This window comes from Meles meles, chromosome 4 (genome assembly GCF_922984935.1).
Source record: "Meles meles chromosome 4, mMelMel3.1 paternal haplotype, whole genome shotgun sequence".
Lineage (NCBI taxonomy): Eukaryota > Metazoa > Chordata > Mammalia > Carnivora > Mustelidae > Meles > Meles meles.
Genome location: NC_060069.1, coordinates 55,690,298 through 55,709,831, shown reverse-complemented (window position 1 = coordinate 55,709,831; position 19,534 = coordinate 55,690,298). Strand labels below are relative to the sequence as shown.

General features: G+C 42.7%; 1 protein-coding gene across 1 annotated transcript in view; it reads right to left on the bottom strand.

Moving 5' to 3' along the window:
* The window catches only part of KLHL6 (kelch like family member 6), a 57,553-nt gene extending 38,617 nt beyond the window's left edge, over positions 1-18,936 (bottom strand). Inside the window, exon 1 of the mRNA XM_046003879.1 lies at positions 18,644-18,936. Within this exon, the coding sequence (XP_045859835.1) occupies positions 18,644-18,936 (293 nt within the window). The remainder of the gene's footprint in view (positions 1-18,643) is intronic.
* Between the last annotated feature and the right edge of the window lie 598 nt (positions 18,937-19,534).

Genomic DNA, 19,534 nt, shown 5'->3' with positions numbered 1-19,534 from the left:
TCACAGCAAGCACACAATTTCTTCCCAGCTCAGCCCCTCCAGGATTTGAACAACTTCACTTGCTAAGCCTCCCTTTTTTTGAGTCCCTAGAGGAGTGCCACCCAATAGAAATATAATGCAAGCCATATGTATAATTTCAGATTTTCTAGTAATGATGTTTTTAAAAGTAAAAGGAGATAAAATTAATTTCATTTAACCCAATACACTACAAAGGTTATTTCAACACATAACAAATATTTCATAATTATTAATGAGATAATTTACATTCATTTTTCCAACAGAGACTTCAAAACCCCTCATGTATATTTTGTACTTAAAACACACCTTGATTCAGACCAGTCATAATTCAATTGCTCAACAGCTGTATGCACCTAGTGGCTATTCCATTAGATGGCAAAGCTCTAGAGCATCACCCAGATCTGCCATCATCTCGGGGTAAAGTGAATGTCACCCACATGAATGTTATGTACATCAATATGGAAAATAGGACTTTTGGCAGGAGAGGGTGGGCAGTGATGATGGGGTTGAATGAGGCTTCACATATCGACAGAGTCCCACCAAGGTGAAATTCAGAAATGCTACTTCACCTGCAATGTGATTTTAAGATTAGTAAAATATGAATTTTGTTGAATCTATATGATCTCAAATATTCTAATGAGAACTATAAAAGCCCAAGAGAGATATTTTAATATTAAACAAGATAGGTATATAAATTATTATATATATATACTATATATATAAATTATGTAAGTTATATAATTCAATGTCTTGTACTTTGAGGGGCTCTTTTGAAGCCTATGTCTTTCCCATGTGACACGGTTATAGGAATCTCTGGGATCATCGGAACTCTTGATCAGGCCTATCACTGCTAGACACAGCTTCTGAATTTTCTCTTGGAATCAGTCATTGAGTAACATCCTGCCAGCTCAGCCCCTACCCAAGTGGGACTCTTGATTGCCCAGAAGCTGACCCTTATCAGCTAGTAATGTGTTAGGGATATAGGAAGAACAGAACAGGGGAAGGCAGGAGGTTAAGCAAGACAAAAGTCATACAGAAACTTCTGCTTGATCCTATGTGGGACCATTGGTGAATACACTCCAGAGCTGTCCCCATAAGAGGCAAAGAAGCTGATCTATGATTCTCCAGCACCTGCTGACAGTCTTAGTTATGGGCCATCCCAGAATGAGGTAAATTCTCAGGCACTTCCAGCTTTCTGTGTGTGTGTGATTGGATGTGTGCACAAGCAAAGCGGCTCCAGGAGCCCAGGAGAGGGCAGGAAGAAGAGTCTGTAGTGCAGGCTATTGGAAGGCAAAGGGGGCTGTGGTCTAGACTAGGCTCTGATGCTACTTCATTACATGATTTTGTACAAGTGAGCAAACCTCATTTCCCCCTACGTAAAATGATATGATAATAGTCCCTACCCCAGTGAATTGTTGGGAAGAATAAGTAAGATAATATAAACAAAGTGGTTTGCATGATACCCAGCACTTACTAGGGAAAGGTATTTTAGACCAGGTCAGAGGAATCTTGGCAGGCTGTTGGGAGATACTTAGAATAGGCAGGCCCATCACACTCTGTCTTGCAACTCTTGACTTGCCAGCATTTGGCCTGGTGCCTATCGTGTAAGTGGGTGTCAGAGTCACTGCACTGCTGTCCATAGCCCCTCCAGAACAGAGTAAGAGCTAGGGCTACACACAGTCTGGGCCAGAGACATTAGCACGGTGCCTGTCACATGGTAGGAGCTCAATAAATGTTCATGGGAGAGAGAAAGGAAGTGCCCTAAAGACAGAGTCCTCTCTCTAGGGCTCTTTTTGCCTGCTTTGGCTCCCAAAGTCCCAGTATTTTTCTGCTCTTCTCTGAGACTTTGTCACTGATTTTCTGTCACTTAAATACATTTTCCTGGGCCACAATCATGCTCAATACTGACAAGGTGAAACTAGAAGAGATCTACATATTTCTCATAGACCAAACTCCCAGGCCCCCTGCTGCTCTCTTGGGCAATCCATGGAAATACCTAGGCCAAGTTGGGACCCCATAAAAAGTATATAATCTATGTAAGATGGGTCATCCCTAGATTTCCACTTTAATAACAGTAATCTCTTACATTTATGATTTTAGCACATTGTAGGACAGAGAATAGTACTTTTTTGATTATTATACCCATTTTATAACTGATAGACTATAGAGGTAGAACCTAAGGGAATTGCCCGAGGCCATATGGGCTGTCAGAAATAGAATGGAGATGAGAACCTTGGGCTTTTAGTCTGGAGCTCAACAGTGTGCTAAAACCAAGAAAATCAACAGGAGTTCAAGGCTACCTTTGGGGGTCAACTGAATGAGAGCACCAACAGAACCAGACCAAATTTCACTCTGTGAAACAAAGCTGATTCAGTTGCTAATTGTTTACTCCTTGGCTTACACTCGAGATAAATAAATTTTTGGGTAATAAAAAATACTTTCTAGACAGACACTGACCAATTCTCATGAGATTCTTGTAAAACAGAGGTAGCTATTAAGATCCTCATTTCTAATAGAAATAGTCTCAAGTAGGGAGCCAGTTGCCCAATACTCAGCAGTGAGTCAGTGCCAATCCCAAAATAGAGGCTGGGCAAGTGAGCTCGTCTCCCACAATAGCCATAAAAACCTCTATGGGTCTAAGAGTGTTCTGGAATGAAGTTAAGGTGTGGCCCCAAACACAGCTTGGGCCACATTCTTTTCCCAGCTCTGCCAGCCTTACTGCTCACGTCATTTAGGTCTCTGCTCAGAATTCACCTCCTCAGAGAGGCCCTCCCCGATGCTGCCCCCAATCTAGTCACTCCCTAACATCTTCACCTCCTTTCTTTTTCTTTACAATCTGTCACAACCTGAAATTAACTAATTTAACAGCGGTCTCCCCACTACAACATGAGCTGAGTGAAGGCATGGGTTGCGCCATGCTCACCACTGTATCCCTGGGGCTAGAACAAGTGCCTGGAGCCTAGAAGGGACTCAGTAAATATTTGGGGAGAAAATGAATGAGTGAATGAATGAACAAATGAACTTGTCCTTCCTAAGCCCTGTGTGTTTTCCTTTGGACAGTATTCTACCCCTCCAAAATTATCAAACACCTTTGGAAGAATCGGATCCATAAGGCATGCCTTATATGCCCTCTACCCTGATACCCATCACACCCCCAAGTCCAGGGCCTGATGCTTGGAGGAAGGACAAAGCCACACTGGAACATTCCACTTAGACCTCTGATAAGTGTTAACATGCCCCAGCAGTTCCTAAATATTATCAACTCAGAGTCTTTCACCCAGCCCAACATTACTATGGTTCACCCCCTGTCCCTGGGCCTCCACACCTGCCTCTGAAACCACTGCCTCCTATACCTCTAACCCCAATCACAGGCCCATAGACCAACACTCACCCCATCATCCCCACTATCTCATTCCTAGGCTAACCCATGTTGTCCCCTGCTCTGTCCTTCCTCTAATCCCCTCATCATCCCATTTATACCTGAAACTAACTCTGCAGCAGTGAGACATATTCTGTATTGGAATAGCTCTAACATTGGTTAACTGAGTTAAATTCTATTTAATTCTATTTAAGAATATAAATGTTAGGGCACCTGGGTGGCTCTGTTGGTTAAGTGTCCAACTCTTGATTTTGGCTCAGGTCATGATCTCTGAGTTGTGAGATTGAGCCCCACATTGGGCTCCATGATGAACCTTCTAAGCCCCAGCCTCCTAGAATTCCATGAGGCCTACGGCCCCATCTCTACCTGGGGCCTGGAGTCAGCTCCCTGAGCCCCAGCTGCTGGCTGAGTCTTGCCTCCAAACCGACAGAGGAGCTAGAATCCCAGAGCTGCCCCCATCTGACTCTACATAGCAAGCCTTGAAAGAACTGCCTTCTGTCAAACTCCTTGCCCAGTTCAGTACTACTCAAGGACACTGCACATGGACCCTTTGAAGATCAGAACTCCAGCTATGTTTCTACAGAACCAGTGTCCCTCCCAGCCCCACAGGACCATTGCTGAGACCTCAGCATGCCATGTAACTCAGCCCATCCAAATGTATAACAGAAAGAAGGGCTTGTTCTGTCCTGCAAGATCAAGCAGGATAGAACATCAATCACAGGAAATGTTTATGGCCAGGATTCAGCAATGATTCAACTACAAAAATATAATAGGCAGTTCTTATTATGCCTGTCAAACATCATTCCTAATCTTTTTAGTAAGCACACCCAGATTTTCCTTTAAGAAACTATCCCTCTTCCAATATCTGAGAGATTTGGGGGGAGCTAGTCCCACCTCCTAGACTAAGGGTGAGCATAGCCCAAGTCACCATATTAATCTCCCATGCCACAGGGAGCAGTTCACGGATGAGCATGGAAAGAAACAAGTCCAATCAAAGCCAACTCTAGACCTTTTTCTGGAACCACTGGGAAAGAGAAGTTCTCTACTGTAACAGCTGAGCTGGGAGAAATAAAGTTTGGCAGTGCTGGATAGTTTCTTGCTTCCATGTATGAAGACACTCCCTAAGAGAGAAACCAACACAGAGAAAAGCAGAGACAAGAGACAGAGAAAGAAACTGATTCCTGATGACATTATGTGAACATAATTGATTTAGAAAGACCTAAAATCAATACCTTGAACTTTTAAATTATGTGAGCAAATAACTTCTTTACAAAATATGCTTGAAACAGTTTGAACTGAGTATCTGCCATATGCAATGAAGAGTCCTGACTGACACAATTAGACAAATGGATAATGAATAACAAATGGGCCCATATGCTAAAGAAGATTGTATTAAAAGTGCCCAGAAAATGAAATGTTAATGTACTGTCAATATTACCATTCTAGGCCTCTAAGAGTCTGGTCTATGCACCCCCTACCCCATCCTCTGATGCAGCTATGCCCAACAATCACAGTTTCCAGCATGTGCCTCTGTTTACCTCAACAGCCTTGGGTTTGAAAGACTTCTCTCTGTACACTCTACATACCCTTTTTTAAACCTATTTTTAAGTAAACTCTAGACCCAACATGGAGCTTGAACTCATGACCCCAAGGTCAAGAGTCGTATGCTCTACCAACCGAATCAGCCAGGTGCCCCTACATGGTCTATTTTTAATTAGTCTTCTCCTCTATAGATTTATAAGGCTCTGAAAGGCAAGGGCTGGATTTTAATTCTCTCTCAATTATTTGCTGGCCCACAGTAGACATTTAATATTTGTTGGATGGATGGGCTGGGTGGATGGATGGATGGATGCATAAGTAGATAGAAAGAGGCTACACATGCAGTGCCATCCTGTACTTGGTCCTGCCAGCCAAGTAGATTTGCCTACTTGACACTACAATCTCCAAACCCACATTGCTCCTCTTAGGGCTGACATCCAAGATCCATAAAGAACTCCTCAAACTCAACAAACACAAAACAGATAATCATCTCAAAAAATGGCCAGAAGACATGAATAAACACTTCTCCAAAGAAGACATAAAATTGGCTAACAGACACATGAGAAAATGTTCATCATCATTAGCCATCAGGGAGATTCAAATCAAAACCACATTGAGATACCACCTCACACCAGTTAGAATGGCCAAAATCAACAGGACAGTAAACAAGTGTTGGAGAGGATGTGGAGAAAGGGGAACCCTCTTACACTGTTGGTGGGAATGCAAGTTGGTGCAGCCACTTTGGAAAAAAGTGTGGAGATTCCTTAATAAATTAAAATAGAGCTACCCTATGACCCTGCAATTGCACTGCTGGGTATTTACCCCAAAGATACAGATGTAGTGAAAAGAAGGGCCACCTGTACCCCAACGTTCATAGCACCAATGGCCACATACCAAATTGTGGAAAGAACCCAGATGCCCTTCAACAGAAGAATGGATAAAGAAGATGTGGTCCATATATACAATGGAGTATTACACCCTCAGAAAGGATGAATACCCAATTTTTGTATCAATATGAACAGGACTGGAGGAGATTATGCTGAGTGAAATAACTCAAGCAGACAGACTCAATTATCATATGGTTTCGCTTATTTGTGGAGCATAAGGAATAACACGGAGGACATTGGGAGTTGGAAAGGAGAGGTGAGTTGGGGGAAATCGGAGGGGGATACAAACCATGAGAGACTGGACTCTGAGAAGCGAACTGAGGGTTTTGGAGGGGAAGAGGGTGGGGGTGTTGCGTGAGCCTGGTGGTGGGTACTAAGGAGGGCACATATTGCATGGAGAACTGGTGTGGTACATAAACAATGAATCTTAGAACACTGAACAATAAAATTAAATTAAAAATTTTAAAAAGGAATAAATAACAATGAGCTCCTGGTACAAAGTGTGCTACAAAGAGAACTGGATTATCTAGTGATTCTCCAAATTGGAATCTCAGGCCCATGAAATTTACCCTAAGCCTTCCTGACTTAGATCTTACAATACAAAACATAGTGGTTGTTCTTCACCTTAATTAGCTTTGGCACATCTTCCTTCTCCTTACCAGAGATGAAACCTGGCTTTCCCTGACAAAACACCACTTCCCTCTTCAATGAGGTCTGCTCTGATTTTCACTTCCCACTGGGCCATGAGCAGGCTCAGCATTTGTGCTTACTGCCCACTGCCACATCCTGACCCGGCTGTTGTCCTCGAGTCTCCTTATCAACCCCCTTTTCCAAACACGTTCCATCCCAACCCCCCAAGGACACCATGCTGTCTTCCTTATGACCTACCTTGTCATTAGCCAGAAGTCATGGATCAGCCTCTTCTTTGAGATTTTTCTGAGCATTTCCTAGTTCTGACCACTTGGAAACATGTGAACTGGCACTGGCCCTTATCCTCACCACAAGGTATTCCCAAGTCATAAGTTATCCCTATTGTGATAGAGCAAATTTGATCATCTCTGTGTTCCAGACTTCTCCCTCTACCAGTTGCAATGGAGGGATCTGGACTGCCAGGCCTGGTCCTTAGGCTTTTGTGATACAGATCCAGAGAGAGAGGGGAGAGGAAGACAAGAGATGCTCCAGCTGGGAGTGGAGTAGGGATTTAAAGGCAAAGATGAAGAAGGACTACCATAGTTTGGGCTGTACTGAGGGATGCTCAGATAGCTGCTAGAGTGGGTATGAAATCCAGCCCATGCTATACCCCCTAAGCCTTATGCCCTCAGGTGGATGGCGACAACCCCAGAGAAGAGGACATCTATTTCTAATCGGTCTTCCCAAAGAGAACTTTTATTTTTATTTTTTTTTAAGATTTTATTTATTTATTTGTCTGAGAGAGAAAGAGCACAAGCAGGGGGGAGCAAATGGCAGAGGGAGAGGCAAGCAGAGGGAGAAGCAGGCTCCCCACTGAGCAAGGAGCTTGATGTAACACTCAATCCCAGGACCCTGGGATCATGACCTGAGCTGAAGGCAGATACTTAACCAACTGAGCCACCCAGGCATCCCCAAAGAGAACTTCTAGAAACTCATACAAAGTTGCCCTAAAAGCTAGCAGTTGTCCAGGTCATAGATATAGATGAGAGAGAATGGATTTTAATAATAGCTGTGGTGCATATCTCCTTCAAAGTGTTCAAAAAATGCAAGTTCAAAACTTACGTTACTTCAAAATGATTTGTGTTTCTGGGCTTTCCTCTAAAAGGGGATGGCATGGTAGGTGAAGAAATTATAAAGTTACTTCACCTTTGCTTTCTTTTCCCAGTCCTGAAGCTCAAAGTTGGCTCTCAGCCAAACTATGGTTTGGCTTCCATTTGAGTTTGTCTCCTAGTCCCACAACCTTGCAGGGCCTATCCTTCTTGCAGCTTCTCTGGGGTCTAGCTGCCCGGAGGACTCAGAATGCCACTTAAGACTGTCTCCCCATGCCCGCTGGCCGGGCCACTGCCTGCAACGACCTAAGGATCTTCCTAGATTGACAGGGCCTCTCTACCACAGCCCAAAGGTTATTTTAACAGAGATCTCAAATCACATTTCTGCTTAACGATTCTACCATGGCTTTTTGCTTCCTGTAAGATACATATCAAACTCTTCACTCTAGCCCAACAAAACCTTCATGGTCTGACCCTGCCCATCTCTCAGGCTTATTGACCTGTGCATATCCTTACTCCAACCTATTCAGCTACCTCTGGTTCCCATGCTTACACTGCATGATTCCTTCCCAGATGCATTTCCTTTTGCCTGGAATGCTTCCCCCTTTCTCTCCCTTGCTGGGCACCTTCTAGCCAATGCTTACTCATCTTTTAAAACTCTGCTGTAATATCAACTCTCCCAGGAAGCCCTCTCTGATTGCTTTTTCCTCCAGTCTGATTTAATGCTCCTTCTGTAAGCAGAATTCCATTGTAGCACTTATCACCCTGTACTGAAACACTGATTTGCCTCTCTTTCTTCTGACTATGATTTTGAAATCAATAGGAAATCAGATCTCATCAATCTTTGTAAATTCAATGTTTGGTAGAGAGTGGGTTTAGTGAAATTCCATTCATCTATCTAATCCATGCATTCATCCAATCAGCCCAGAGTGCTGTGATCCCTAACCCCACCTTTTAAGAATTTTTCACTGGCCATCTGCCCCTCTTCTAATTCCCCTAACACCAAAATGCCCTTGATATGTATCCCATGTAGAGCTTACTCTACATGACACACGATCTCTTGAATGTCAGTGATTTATTTTTAAGATTTCATTTATTTACTTATTTGACAGAGAGAGAGAGAACAAAACCAGGGGGAGCAGCAGGCAGAGGGAGAGGGAGAAGCAGGCTCCCTGAAGAGCAGGGAGCCCAGTGAGGGGCTTGATTCCAGGCCCTTGGGATCAGACCTGAGCAGGCAGACACTTAACCAACTGAGCCACCCAGGTACCCGGTGAAAGTCAGTGTGAGTTCTTACTTGACCCTAGACCTGATACATCATTAGCAAACTTGCTGCAGGGTAAATTTGTAGATCCTTTAGTGTCTCCTTAGAAAGGGCTATGAGGCAACCTTTGGTTTGATTATGTTTTAAAGTCATAGCAGTATTAAAACTCCTATAATTACTGTGGCCTTAAAGCTTTCCACAAAAGTTAGATGGAATAAAATAATGTCTACTCTTACAGCTTGCAGAGATGTACGTTGCCTAAATGATATTTTCATAGCAAGGGAGACTTATCTTTATACAAAAATGGCCTCTCTAGGGGCATCTGGCTGGCTGTCAGTAGAGCATGCAACTCTTGATCTCAGAGTCGTATTCAAATTCCACATTCGGCCTAGAGCTCACTTAAAAAAAAAAAAAAAAAAAGCCTCTGCGAAATAACTTAAAGAGGCTCATACTAAAGCCTCAGAGGTATTTTAAAAAAACAAACCAGTAACAACAAAAAGTAAGAAGATCTAAGTAATTAAAGTAGGAGGAGAATATATCACTGAAACCTAGGCTAAGGAAAGCTCATTCAGGGAGCCTCCTGACGGCCAGAGCTAAGACAGAAGTACAATAAGTTAGCTAATAAAAGAAAGTAAACCAGGATTTATTATCCCTCTTTAATGTACATTTATTTTCCTTTAGTCCAGTACCTTCCCGTTCTGGGAAAGGCTCTCCCAAGTCCCACCCAAATCATGTGGCTCAAATAGAAGCTCTCTACCTTTTTATCAATCTCCCCTTCTTCACTGCCCTCCAGGCACATCCCCTTTGGCCAACCTTGGACTCCTAACCTAAACTGGGCTGACCATTGTGCCCCACCTCCCTGACACAGTGACTGGTCTAGGCTTGGGTAATTGAATGGAACTGGGCCAATTAAATTCTTTCCTGGGGGCTTTTCAAACTGAAGCTGGCCCCTCAGTTTCTCTCTGGAACCAACCAAAGAGAAGTGAGTCTCAGAGCTGCAACAAGCAAACCCCCAACCATATGGCAGAAGTCTGTCTGGGAAATCCCACCTGAGAAAGAAGCCAAAGGAGAGTGGAAAGAAATACCCAGACTGCGTTCAAGGCCCTGGTTCCTCTTCTTCCCAGGCTCTGCTACATCCCGGCCCTTCCTATGAATTGGCTATGTGGCCAAATACCTTCCTCTTTTGCCCAAGCTGATTTGACCTCAGTTTCTATCTCTGGCAACCAAAAGAATGCTGACTAATATAGGAACATTGAGCAATGTGATGGATGGTGAGCTCTAAGGCACTTTTACCAAAAACACAGATGTTCTGCATATGGGCAGCTCTTCTCATTGACGGTTTGGTATTTACCATAATAGAATCTACTCTACAAAGGCATTTTTGTAAATGGACAGTTATGTGTCTGTGTACATAACATAGGGGTAATGCTCAGAACTTGAGATGTGGATGATGAAAGTATTTCTCTGTTGTGTTTTATTTGAGAGCTCCATGGAGCGTTATTCAAAACAGGAGAAGAATGGATTTTCTGGTTTTGACTATAGGATGACCCACATGCCCTAGGCACCAGGGGTGGAGATGACAGAAATGAATTTTTATTTTTGTTCTTAAATAGGCTCCACACTCAGTGCAGAGCCCAACATGGGGCTTGAACTCACCACCGTGAGTTCATCCCAACTAACTCATGGTGGTGAGTTCAAGCCCTGAGCTGAGATCAAGAGTCGGATTCTCAACTAACTGAGTCATCCAGGCACTCCCAGAAATGACATTTCATTAAAAATTCAAAGGACCTAGGCACCTGGGTGGCTCAGTCAGTTAAGCGTCTGCCTTGGGGTCAGGTCATGATCCCAGAGTTCTGGGATTGAGTCCCGTATCGGCCTCCCTGCTCAGTGGGAAGTCTGCTTCTTCCTCTCCCTCTGCTTGCTGTTTTCCCTGCTTGTGCTCTCTCTCTCTGTCAAATAAATGAATAAAATTTTTTAAAAATTCAAAGGACCCAATTATACTTCTACCTTGGGGCAGCAACTTCTGCCCAGTACCTTCCAATTCTAAAAAAGGATCTGCAGGATTCACTATGTAGGCCTAGCACATTTGTGTCCAAATAGTCATGTGAGTAACTTATTGAATCCACAACATTCTGAAGCATTTTGGACTTTTTAACCGCTCCACATAATTTTTTCTATGGTGACCACAGTTAATCATCCTTCCCTTTTGTAAAGCTGTGCAATAGCCTCCCAACTCTGTGAGGACTTCCTGCTCTGACCAGGATGCTACCTAATCAGTGACTAAAGAGGAATAACAAGTTTGTATTGACATAAAATATTTACAAGTTGTCTGCTAAATGCCAGCCATTGTAATGTTGTCAAAGACCCTCTTTCAGCCTCACTTTCAGCCAGTTTCTAGATCATGCATGATGGTTGATGCCTGTACACCACACACTCTTGCAGATATACGGGGAGCTACTCAAGATTTGAAGGGAGAAAACAAAGTGCGTAAGAATTGTCCTCTTGCCTGTAATATCTCAGGATCCTTATCTCTGATGCATATGAGACAAGAGTCATGGAATTCTCTACCACTTGCATATTTTTCATGCCTTAACCCTTCTTCTGCACCTAATGTAGGTCTGGCACATAATAGCTGCATGTAACAGACTCTTGCCAGTTTTTGGTTGCCCAGCATCTGAAGCCCTTCATAGGTATGCCAATTCTCCCTCAGAATGAGATGTAGTGTAGTATAGTGGCAGAAGCCACTTCCTGATCCAGAAGCTGCAAATGTCCAAGGCACACTTTCCCAGCCTCTGTCACAGCTAAGGCATTGGCATGTGTAACTCAGCCTGGACCAATCAGATTAACTAACTCCAGGCTAGGAACTGGGAGCTGCTAATGCAAAGAAGCAGGGACAGAGGAGAGCCCGTTCAGTGGAGGTAGCAGGAGAGGCAGCAGCCTCCAATTTCCAGGAACTGCAAGGGCAACGATGCCCATGGTCAGAACTGCACTAGCCTTGGCCTCCAGGATTCTGTAGCAGTGGGGAAGTCCTCCCCACATGGTTCTGGATGGTTTTGGGCTGTGGTCTTGGCTACTGCCTGGCCTCCCTGGCCCCTGTCTGTTTTCAGAGTTTGGCCTTCTGGGGCACTCTGTGAGTTACCTACATAAATCCAGTTGATTTCTCTTCCTTAGAATGAAGAAATCTGAGTCATTATCCTGTATAAAATGTTTAGGCAAATAAATTCATAAATAAATCTATTTTATTATGTGTATTTCACAAACTCACTGGGACAAACACAAATCATTAGCTTCATTGTCTTGTATAATGAAAGGCACTGAACATCAGAAAGGCCAAGCAATTCCTCCAAGATTTACACAGCCAATAAGTGGAAGGGTATAGACTCAAATGTCAGTGACAAGATTTTAAGATGCTATTCTTTCCATTATACCAAGCAGTTATTTGTTCCTGCTCCAATGATGTCCTATAGGTTCTTGAGACCCTGTACTTTCAAAGCATACTGTCTCTTCACCTTGCATCCTGACCTGCTCCCTTATTTCTTATTTAATCCTTTGACCCAGATTGGTGTCCTACGGCATGCTGAGTCTTTGCTGCTATGGGGTCTGGTATCTCAGCCCCCAGACAAAAATTGGCTTGAATGTTCCCATAGTATCCTGTTTATGTGTGCAAGGTGGGGGGCACATACACATAGAGGCAATAATTTTTATATTTTCTCCTCATTTTCAGCCCAAGTAGATCATACTAGTGCATGGTGGGGAGAGGGAGTTAAGGGTCTTACACAGGAAATGTCTCAACAGCCACATTTCTGCCCAATGGAAAGATCTGTTTTCAGTTTGGATCCCAATGGGGAAGCCCTCTTCCTATCAAAGTGAGTTCCTTGGAGGGTAAAACCAAGACAACGTTATCTACTTGTTGTTACCTAATTGTTGATATTGTGAAGATTAAACCAAATGAAAGAGAATCCAGCAAAGTTCCTGGCATGCAGAAAGGACACAAAAAATGTTGGCCTTTCCAGATTCCAAACTGCAAAAAATACTTACTACAAAGATACTTATTACCACATTATTTATGAAAACAAAATATTGAAGTAACCTACATTCACAATGAGAGAATGATTTTCATATTATGCATCTCTTAAAAATTATAACAAAATAAATAGGAGTTATGAAACTGGGGGGAGATCATAATGAAAAAAAAGATGCAAAACTGTATGTAAACTATGTTTACAAGTATGTAAAATATTCTGATGAAACAAGGTAGAAGAATAACACCAAAATAAACAAATTTTATCAGAAAGTCCCATAATCCATTAACCCAAGATCTTGCAGTCAGCTGAGCTCTGGCATTCAGAATTGTTTGGGTATTGCCGTAGTTTGTATATTATACAGCACCTCCAGCACTTCTTGATCCAGCACATAAGGACTCTAGCAGCGAATATATGAATAGTGGCCCTACCTGGAATAAAAAGACTCTAAGTAGCCTCCCCTCAGTTCAGGATAGATGTCTCCATCAGACAAATGCAGTTCAAGACACATACCTGTCCACCAAATAAGTTATGAAAAGTTCTTCAATTATCAGCACTTGGGGGATTTTAGAATTGCAGATAAGAAACTATAGACCTAGGGGCGCCTGGGTGGCTCAGTTGTTGGGCATCTGCCTTCGACCCAGGTCATGATCCCAGGGTTCTGGGATCAAGCCCCACATCGGCCTCTTTGCTTGACAGGAAGCCTCCTTCTCCCTCTCCCACTACCCCTGCTTGTATTCTTTCTCGTTGTCAAATAAATAAATAAAATCTTAAAAAAAAACTATAGACCTATAGTACTTAAATATTAACCACCACATTGGTTCTGCCAAATGAACAATATTAAAAGCATAAAATGCAGAAACTCATGCTAGAAGTACAATCAGTACTTCTTCCAATTTGCTTGAGTTCACCACTGTAGCAACAGCAATCTTCAATGTTCTCACCATTTGCCAGATTTCTAATCCAGACCTAGAGGACCTTAACTCACTCTTGTTTTCTTTTGCACTTACACTATCATCCACACTTGCTGGCTCCTTTGTAAGATACCTTACACTACTATGCAACAAAAGCAAGACTTATAACATCTACACATGGTTTGAGAGTAGCCTCTCACCCCACTTTCTGTCATACAGTAACTGGTTAATATATAATAATATTATTAACAGATTGTCCCACAATGCCATTCCCATTCCTGACCTGTGCTTGATTTTTGTAGCCAGTGGTCAAAGTCCCCTCATCACAGCCTCAGGGAAACAGATCCAGAGACTGAAGTACAGAAGTACAAGGCAGGAGCCAAGATCAGGCAGATCTGGGGCATCAGCAGCAACAAAGGAGCTTGCTGTTGACTCAGCCTCAGTCTGCAAGCCTTTTTGTTCATGTATAAAGGCCAGTCATGAGGTAGGACTGTGAGAAACCTGATGATCCCTCTCTTCCTCACTGCTCCTTCCCTCAGCCATCCCTGGGACCCACAGCATGATTGTCCTCAGGGGTCAACATCACTTATGGGATGAACCAAAGTTGGCAGTGAGTTGCTCCATGCCCCCTAAAATGGCAAGAACCACTTCTTTAGATGGAGATCCTTTGGGAGCTGGGGTTCAGTACACAAGATGCACAACCAGTTGCAAAGACTTAGATTTAGGGGCATGTCCAAAGGCATAAGACAAATGGCGGCTCTCTTAGTCGTCTTATAAAAGACACTAGTAATCTTATGACATTAAAAAAAAACATTATGATGAATGTTAAAATCATGTTTCCCTAGATATTCCTGCTATGAGACTATTTGGACATTTGACATTTAATGTATGTCATGAGCTACTTTTAAAGCTTTATTCTTCTTTGCCCTTTTCTCAGCCTCAACTCTATATATCTTCCCAACTTCCTCATTCCACTCAAGACTTTAAAATAGGCCCCCAAAGGGAACTACATTGTCTGAGTTACTAGTAATATCCCTGTTTACAGCCACCAGGGTTATATATGCAGCTCAACAATAGCTGGGCAGCAGGTCCAAAGAACATGTATAAAATGCTGTCAGTGAGGAAGATTCTTGGGTCAGGGGGAGTGGAATCAGTAGATTCTCTGATGCACTGAACCACGTGAAAGATCATGGTGAGAGGCTGTGAGTGAAAGATAGCCCCAAAATTAAGCAAATGGAAAAAAGAATGAATTATTAACTTCAGATAAAAGGCTTTACAAGAAACAAAGTAAAACATTATCACACAACTTGGCTCAACGGGAAACAATATTTTCATGGACATAATGTAAATTCTTAATACAAATTTAACAAAAAAAAGTGATAACATTATACTGAGAGATTGTAGGGAAAGGAAGTGTATGGTAAGAGATTTAGGTATAAATGCTAAGTCTTTATCAGGCATGCTAGGAAATCAATAAATAATGTCTAACATTGAGAAATCAGAAAAGAGTAGTATAAGCATATTTTGAAGAAATATAAATATAATACCAGAACAAACAGCTAAATATCAAAAATGGTGGCTTCTATGAGAAAAACCGAAGGGTAGAGGAGGTAAAGAGAAACTTTTGTCTATAAGCCTTTAAATAATATTTGACTCTGGGCACCTGGGTGGCTCAGTTGGTTGAGTGGTTGCCTTCGGTTCAGGTCATGATCTGAGAGTCCCTGGATCGAGTCCCACATCGGGCTCCCAGCTCCTTGGGGAGTCTGCTTCTCCCTCTGACCTTCTCCCCTCTCATGCTCTTTCTCACTGTCTCTCAAATAAATAAATAAAAATCTTTTTAAAAAATTAATATTTGACTCTTTGTTAACTATCTGCATGTAGTACTTTGATAAAAATAAATCTTAATTTTAAAAAATATACGTGAAAATTGGAAACATATGAGAGAGCTCACAGAAAAAGAACTATAGCAATCCTTAAGCATATGGGAAGATGTTTGAGCTTATTAAGAATAAGAGAAATACAGGGCACCTGGGTGGCTCAGTTGGTTAAGTATCTGACTCTTGGTTTCAGCTCAGGTCATGACCCAGAGTCATGATTTCAGGGTTGTGGGATTGAGCCCCATGTGCTCCGTGTTCAGAAGGGAGTCTGCTTAAGATTCTGTCTGTCCCTCTCCTTCTGCCCCTCCCACCAAATAAATAAATAAATATTTTTTAAAAAATTAAGAGAAATGCAAATTAAACAAAACAGATACTGTTTCTCATCTGTCAGATTGGGAAAAATCCAAAAGTTGGAAGCCATCCTCTTTTGGCAAGCCTTCGGGGAGTGCACAACAACTGAACCTCTATCAAGGAGAATCTGGCATATCCACTTCAACTGCAGATGCATTTCTCCCTGACTCAGCAAACCCCCTTCTAGAAATACAGCCCCAGATAGTCCTGCATGCATATAAAATGACATGTATAAGGTCATTCATTACAGCATTGTTATACAGCAAAAGATAAGAAACAATCCAAATGTCTGTCAACAGAGGACTGGTTAAATACACTATGGTTCCATCACTCCATGGAAAATATTTATGTTTTCAACAAATAAAGGAGGCAAAATTAACATAATTTAACAGCCAGCTTCCAGGCCCTCCCAAGCACAGAGGACTGTGTCGGAAGCCTCTCAGACAGAGCAGACTCTCTGCCCTTCCGAAGTGTGAGCATAAAAGGAACTTGGCTCCCAACCCCTTTCAAAACCTTAGAAGCAAAGCAAGACAGGCAGTGAGGCAATGTCTGACTTAATATCAGTCCTAGGGCCAAATCCCACTTAGTCACTTTATTAACAGAGACCCTTGGGGCTTTGGTTCCTTATCTATAAGCTGGGATAAAATGCCCTTCCTCCCAAGGTTGCTGTACGAGAGCGTTTGTGACACTGGTGGCCCAGAGCTCTGCTCACAGTACTAGAAGGAAGAATCCTGTCTCCAGGCCTGTGTTCATTACAGCAGAAAAGTCATCTTGGAAATACCAAGATAAGAATCAAAAGTCACTGCTCTGAAGAAAAGAATAGAAGGAATTTCCCTCCCCGACCAGGCAGTTTTGGAAGCGACTCTTCAACCCCAGGCTGACATGCACACCATGTGGGAGTCTCCAGCATCTCATTGTACCACCTCCTCTGAGGGCTGGTAGACACTTTCCCTAAGGATCTCACATCAGCGAGGTGCAAAGGACCTGGGCCGGAACACCTTCAAAAGGACCAGAGTAACCAGCCATGCACTGGAGAGCATACAGCCAGCAGTCCTGTGCCAAGCCACTAACAAAACTGCTAATCAGGTATACCTTTGTGTGACAACCATTTTCCAGTGATTCAAAACAGAATGAATACACCTAAAAATGGGTACTAAGGATACTGAGCCAAGTTGACTTTCCTTTACTTCTGAAAGGGGTTGTGATCAATGCGAAAGCCATGTTCGAAACTGGTGAGTAAGAAATGTGTCTATCTTTGTCAATCCATCTTTATGTTGTGCCTACCCATTACCTTTTATATATTTCCTGTGGAACGAAGCCCTAAATTTAGGGGCAATTTGTACTGGATTTCTACAATGTGTCCAATCCCTGCTCTAGCAATGATTACATATGTAAAGCTGGGTTTCCATTTCCTCATCTGTAAAAGGGAACATCAGCCACCTTCACCACACTACTGCAAAAATAAAATCAGATAACTGTGTCTGTCTGGCACATAGCAGGCACTACTTCCCACCGACCCAGGTGTCCCCTTGCCTTGTCTACATATGGGACCTAATCAATTCCACAACAGCCCATTGACCCTGCTCTTTGAAGTCCAAGGAAAAATTTCCCTCTAAACATCTCAGAAAAATGAAAAAACAATACTTTTCAAGATATTTCATAGGTAAATACTTTTTAATTTCCTCAGCCAGAACCAAGAGTTAAGAAGAATATCATTTAAACGAATTATAAAGGAATTTCTTTTTCAAGTTCTGCAAATACCTTCTTCAACCTCATTTCCCTTGGGGACTTGTTCTCACCACATCTGCAGTGTTCTGGAGAACTCTGGATCCAGCCCTATTCACTGCATTTCTGATTCTCCCACATTCCTGTCCCAGGCATTTGCTCATGGTAAATACTCATTAAACGTTTCTAAGCTGAACCAAACAGAATGAGGTTAAGAATTTCAACAAAGACATATTGAGGATCTACTACACCCTAGGCACTGTGTAAGAGCATTCTCCCTCTCCCATTTAGTTATCACAAAAATCCAGAAAGGTAATCATTGTCCCCAGCTAACAGATGACAAAACAGAAACTCAGAGCACGCAGTGACTTGCCTTGAGTCCCAATGTCAGGAAGGGCAGGACAGGATGGAGCCCAGGTCTCACAATGTGTTATAACTGGGAGCCCCTCATTGCAAAAGCACCTTTGTTATGCTTTCTTTTCTGATCCATCCCCTGTGCACAATAGAAGCCCTTAATTTTCAGCAAGTCATTTGATAACTCCAAACGAGGGGCCACAAACTTTTCTCTACCTCTATTGGTGAACAAAGACAACATCATGTTTCCAACACACTAATCAAACCAAGGGGGAAAAAAATCCCATGACTTCAGTAATTTTCCATCCTCTGGAATAAAGACACATACAGAGAAGATTCACCATAATATATAAATATTGCTTTTAAATGATACCAATCTCTCCTTAAATATGCCTCCAACCCTAAAATCTAAAGTTTAATAACTTCTTTTCTTGTATCCTGAATAGACACACAAATCTAAATAGTTATACAAACTGTACATGCAACAACGGTCACCTAGTTAGATTGGGCTCTTACATCGTTACTGATTTTCCTTACAACCTGCGCCCAGTTTAACTGTAATCCTAGGCGTGCTGACCTGAAATAGTTGCTGGCCGCAGCAAGCACCACGCGGTGGCAGGAGAATTCCTGAATGTCCACACACAAGATGACATCGGTCAGAGCATTTTCCACACGGAGGGTGTCCAGGCCATTCTGCAGAATTAAGGAGAGTCCTGTGTCATCGAATTTTACCTTATCCCCATTTAAGATTTCTACCAGGTCTCCCCTTTTCTGGGAGGGCTCATCTGTAGAAGGTGCCAGAGGCCCTTCCAAACTCTTCTCTACCACGTCGCCCATGGTCCAGGCGTCCCTTTGTCCTGCCATCAACATCCAGACTGAAGGAGCACCCAAGCTTCAGGCAGGTCACATTGCAGAAGCTGAGCGGATTTCCTGTGCAGAGCCCTCCACTTATCACCAGCTGTCACACACACAACAGGAAGTCTCGTACTTTCTCATCCTGTTACTACAAACGCCAGTAACTTCTATTCCTCTTCTTTCTGTGAGTCACCGAAAGGTTAGAAATTATTTAGAAGCGGTGTGTGGATAGGGGCTCTAGGAGAGAAGGGGTGGCTTCTCAGAGTCTGCTATCAGTGCTGTAAGGTTATTTTGATCCATCTCCCCCTCATATCCGTGAGCAGGAAGCCTCTGATTCTGGCTATTACATTTGTACCTCTGGTGTTTTATAACCAAGGTTGTCAATGATAGGATGGGCAGGGAACATTCTATGATCTTCCCCCTCCCTCTTCTCAGGAGTCTGAGACCCCATGATAAGCCCCCACCCAGTCCCTTGGGAACTTTGTAAAACTTTGTGGCATTCCTGTTTGTATCAGCACTGCACATCTTCTACCTTTGTCTTCCTCCACTGCTCAGGGGAAAACAATGTCGTAGCAAATATTAATGTTCTTCCCCCTCACAAGAAAGTCTATTG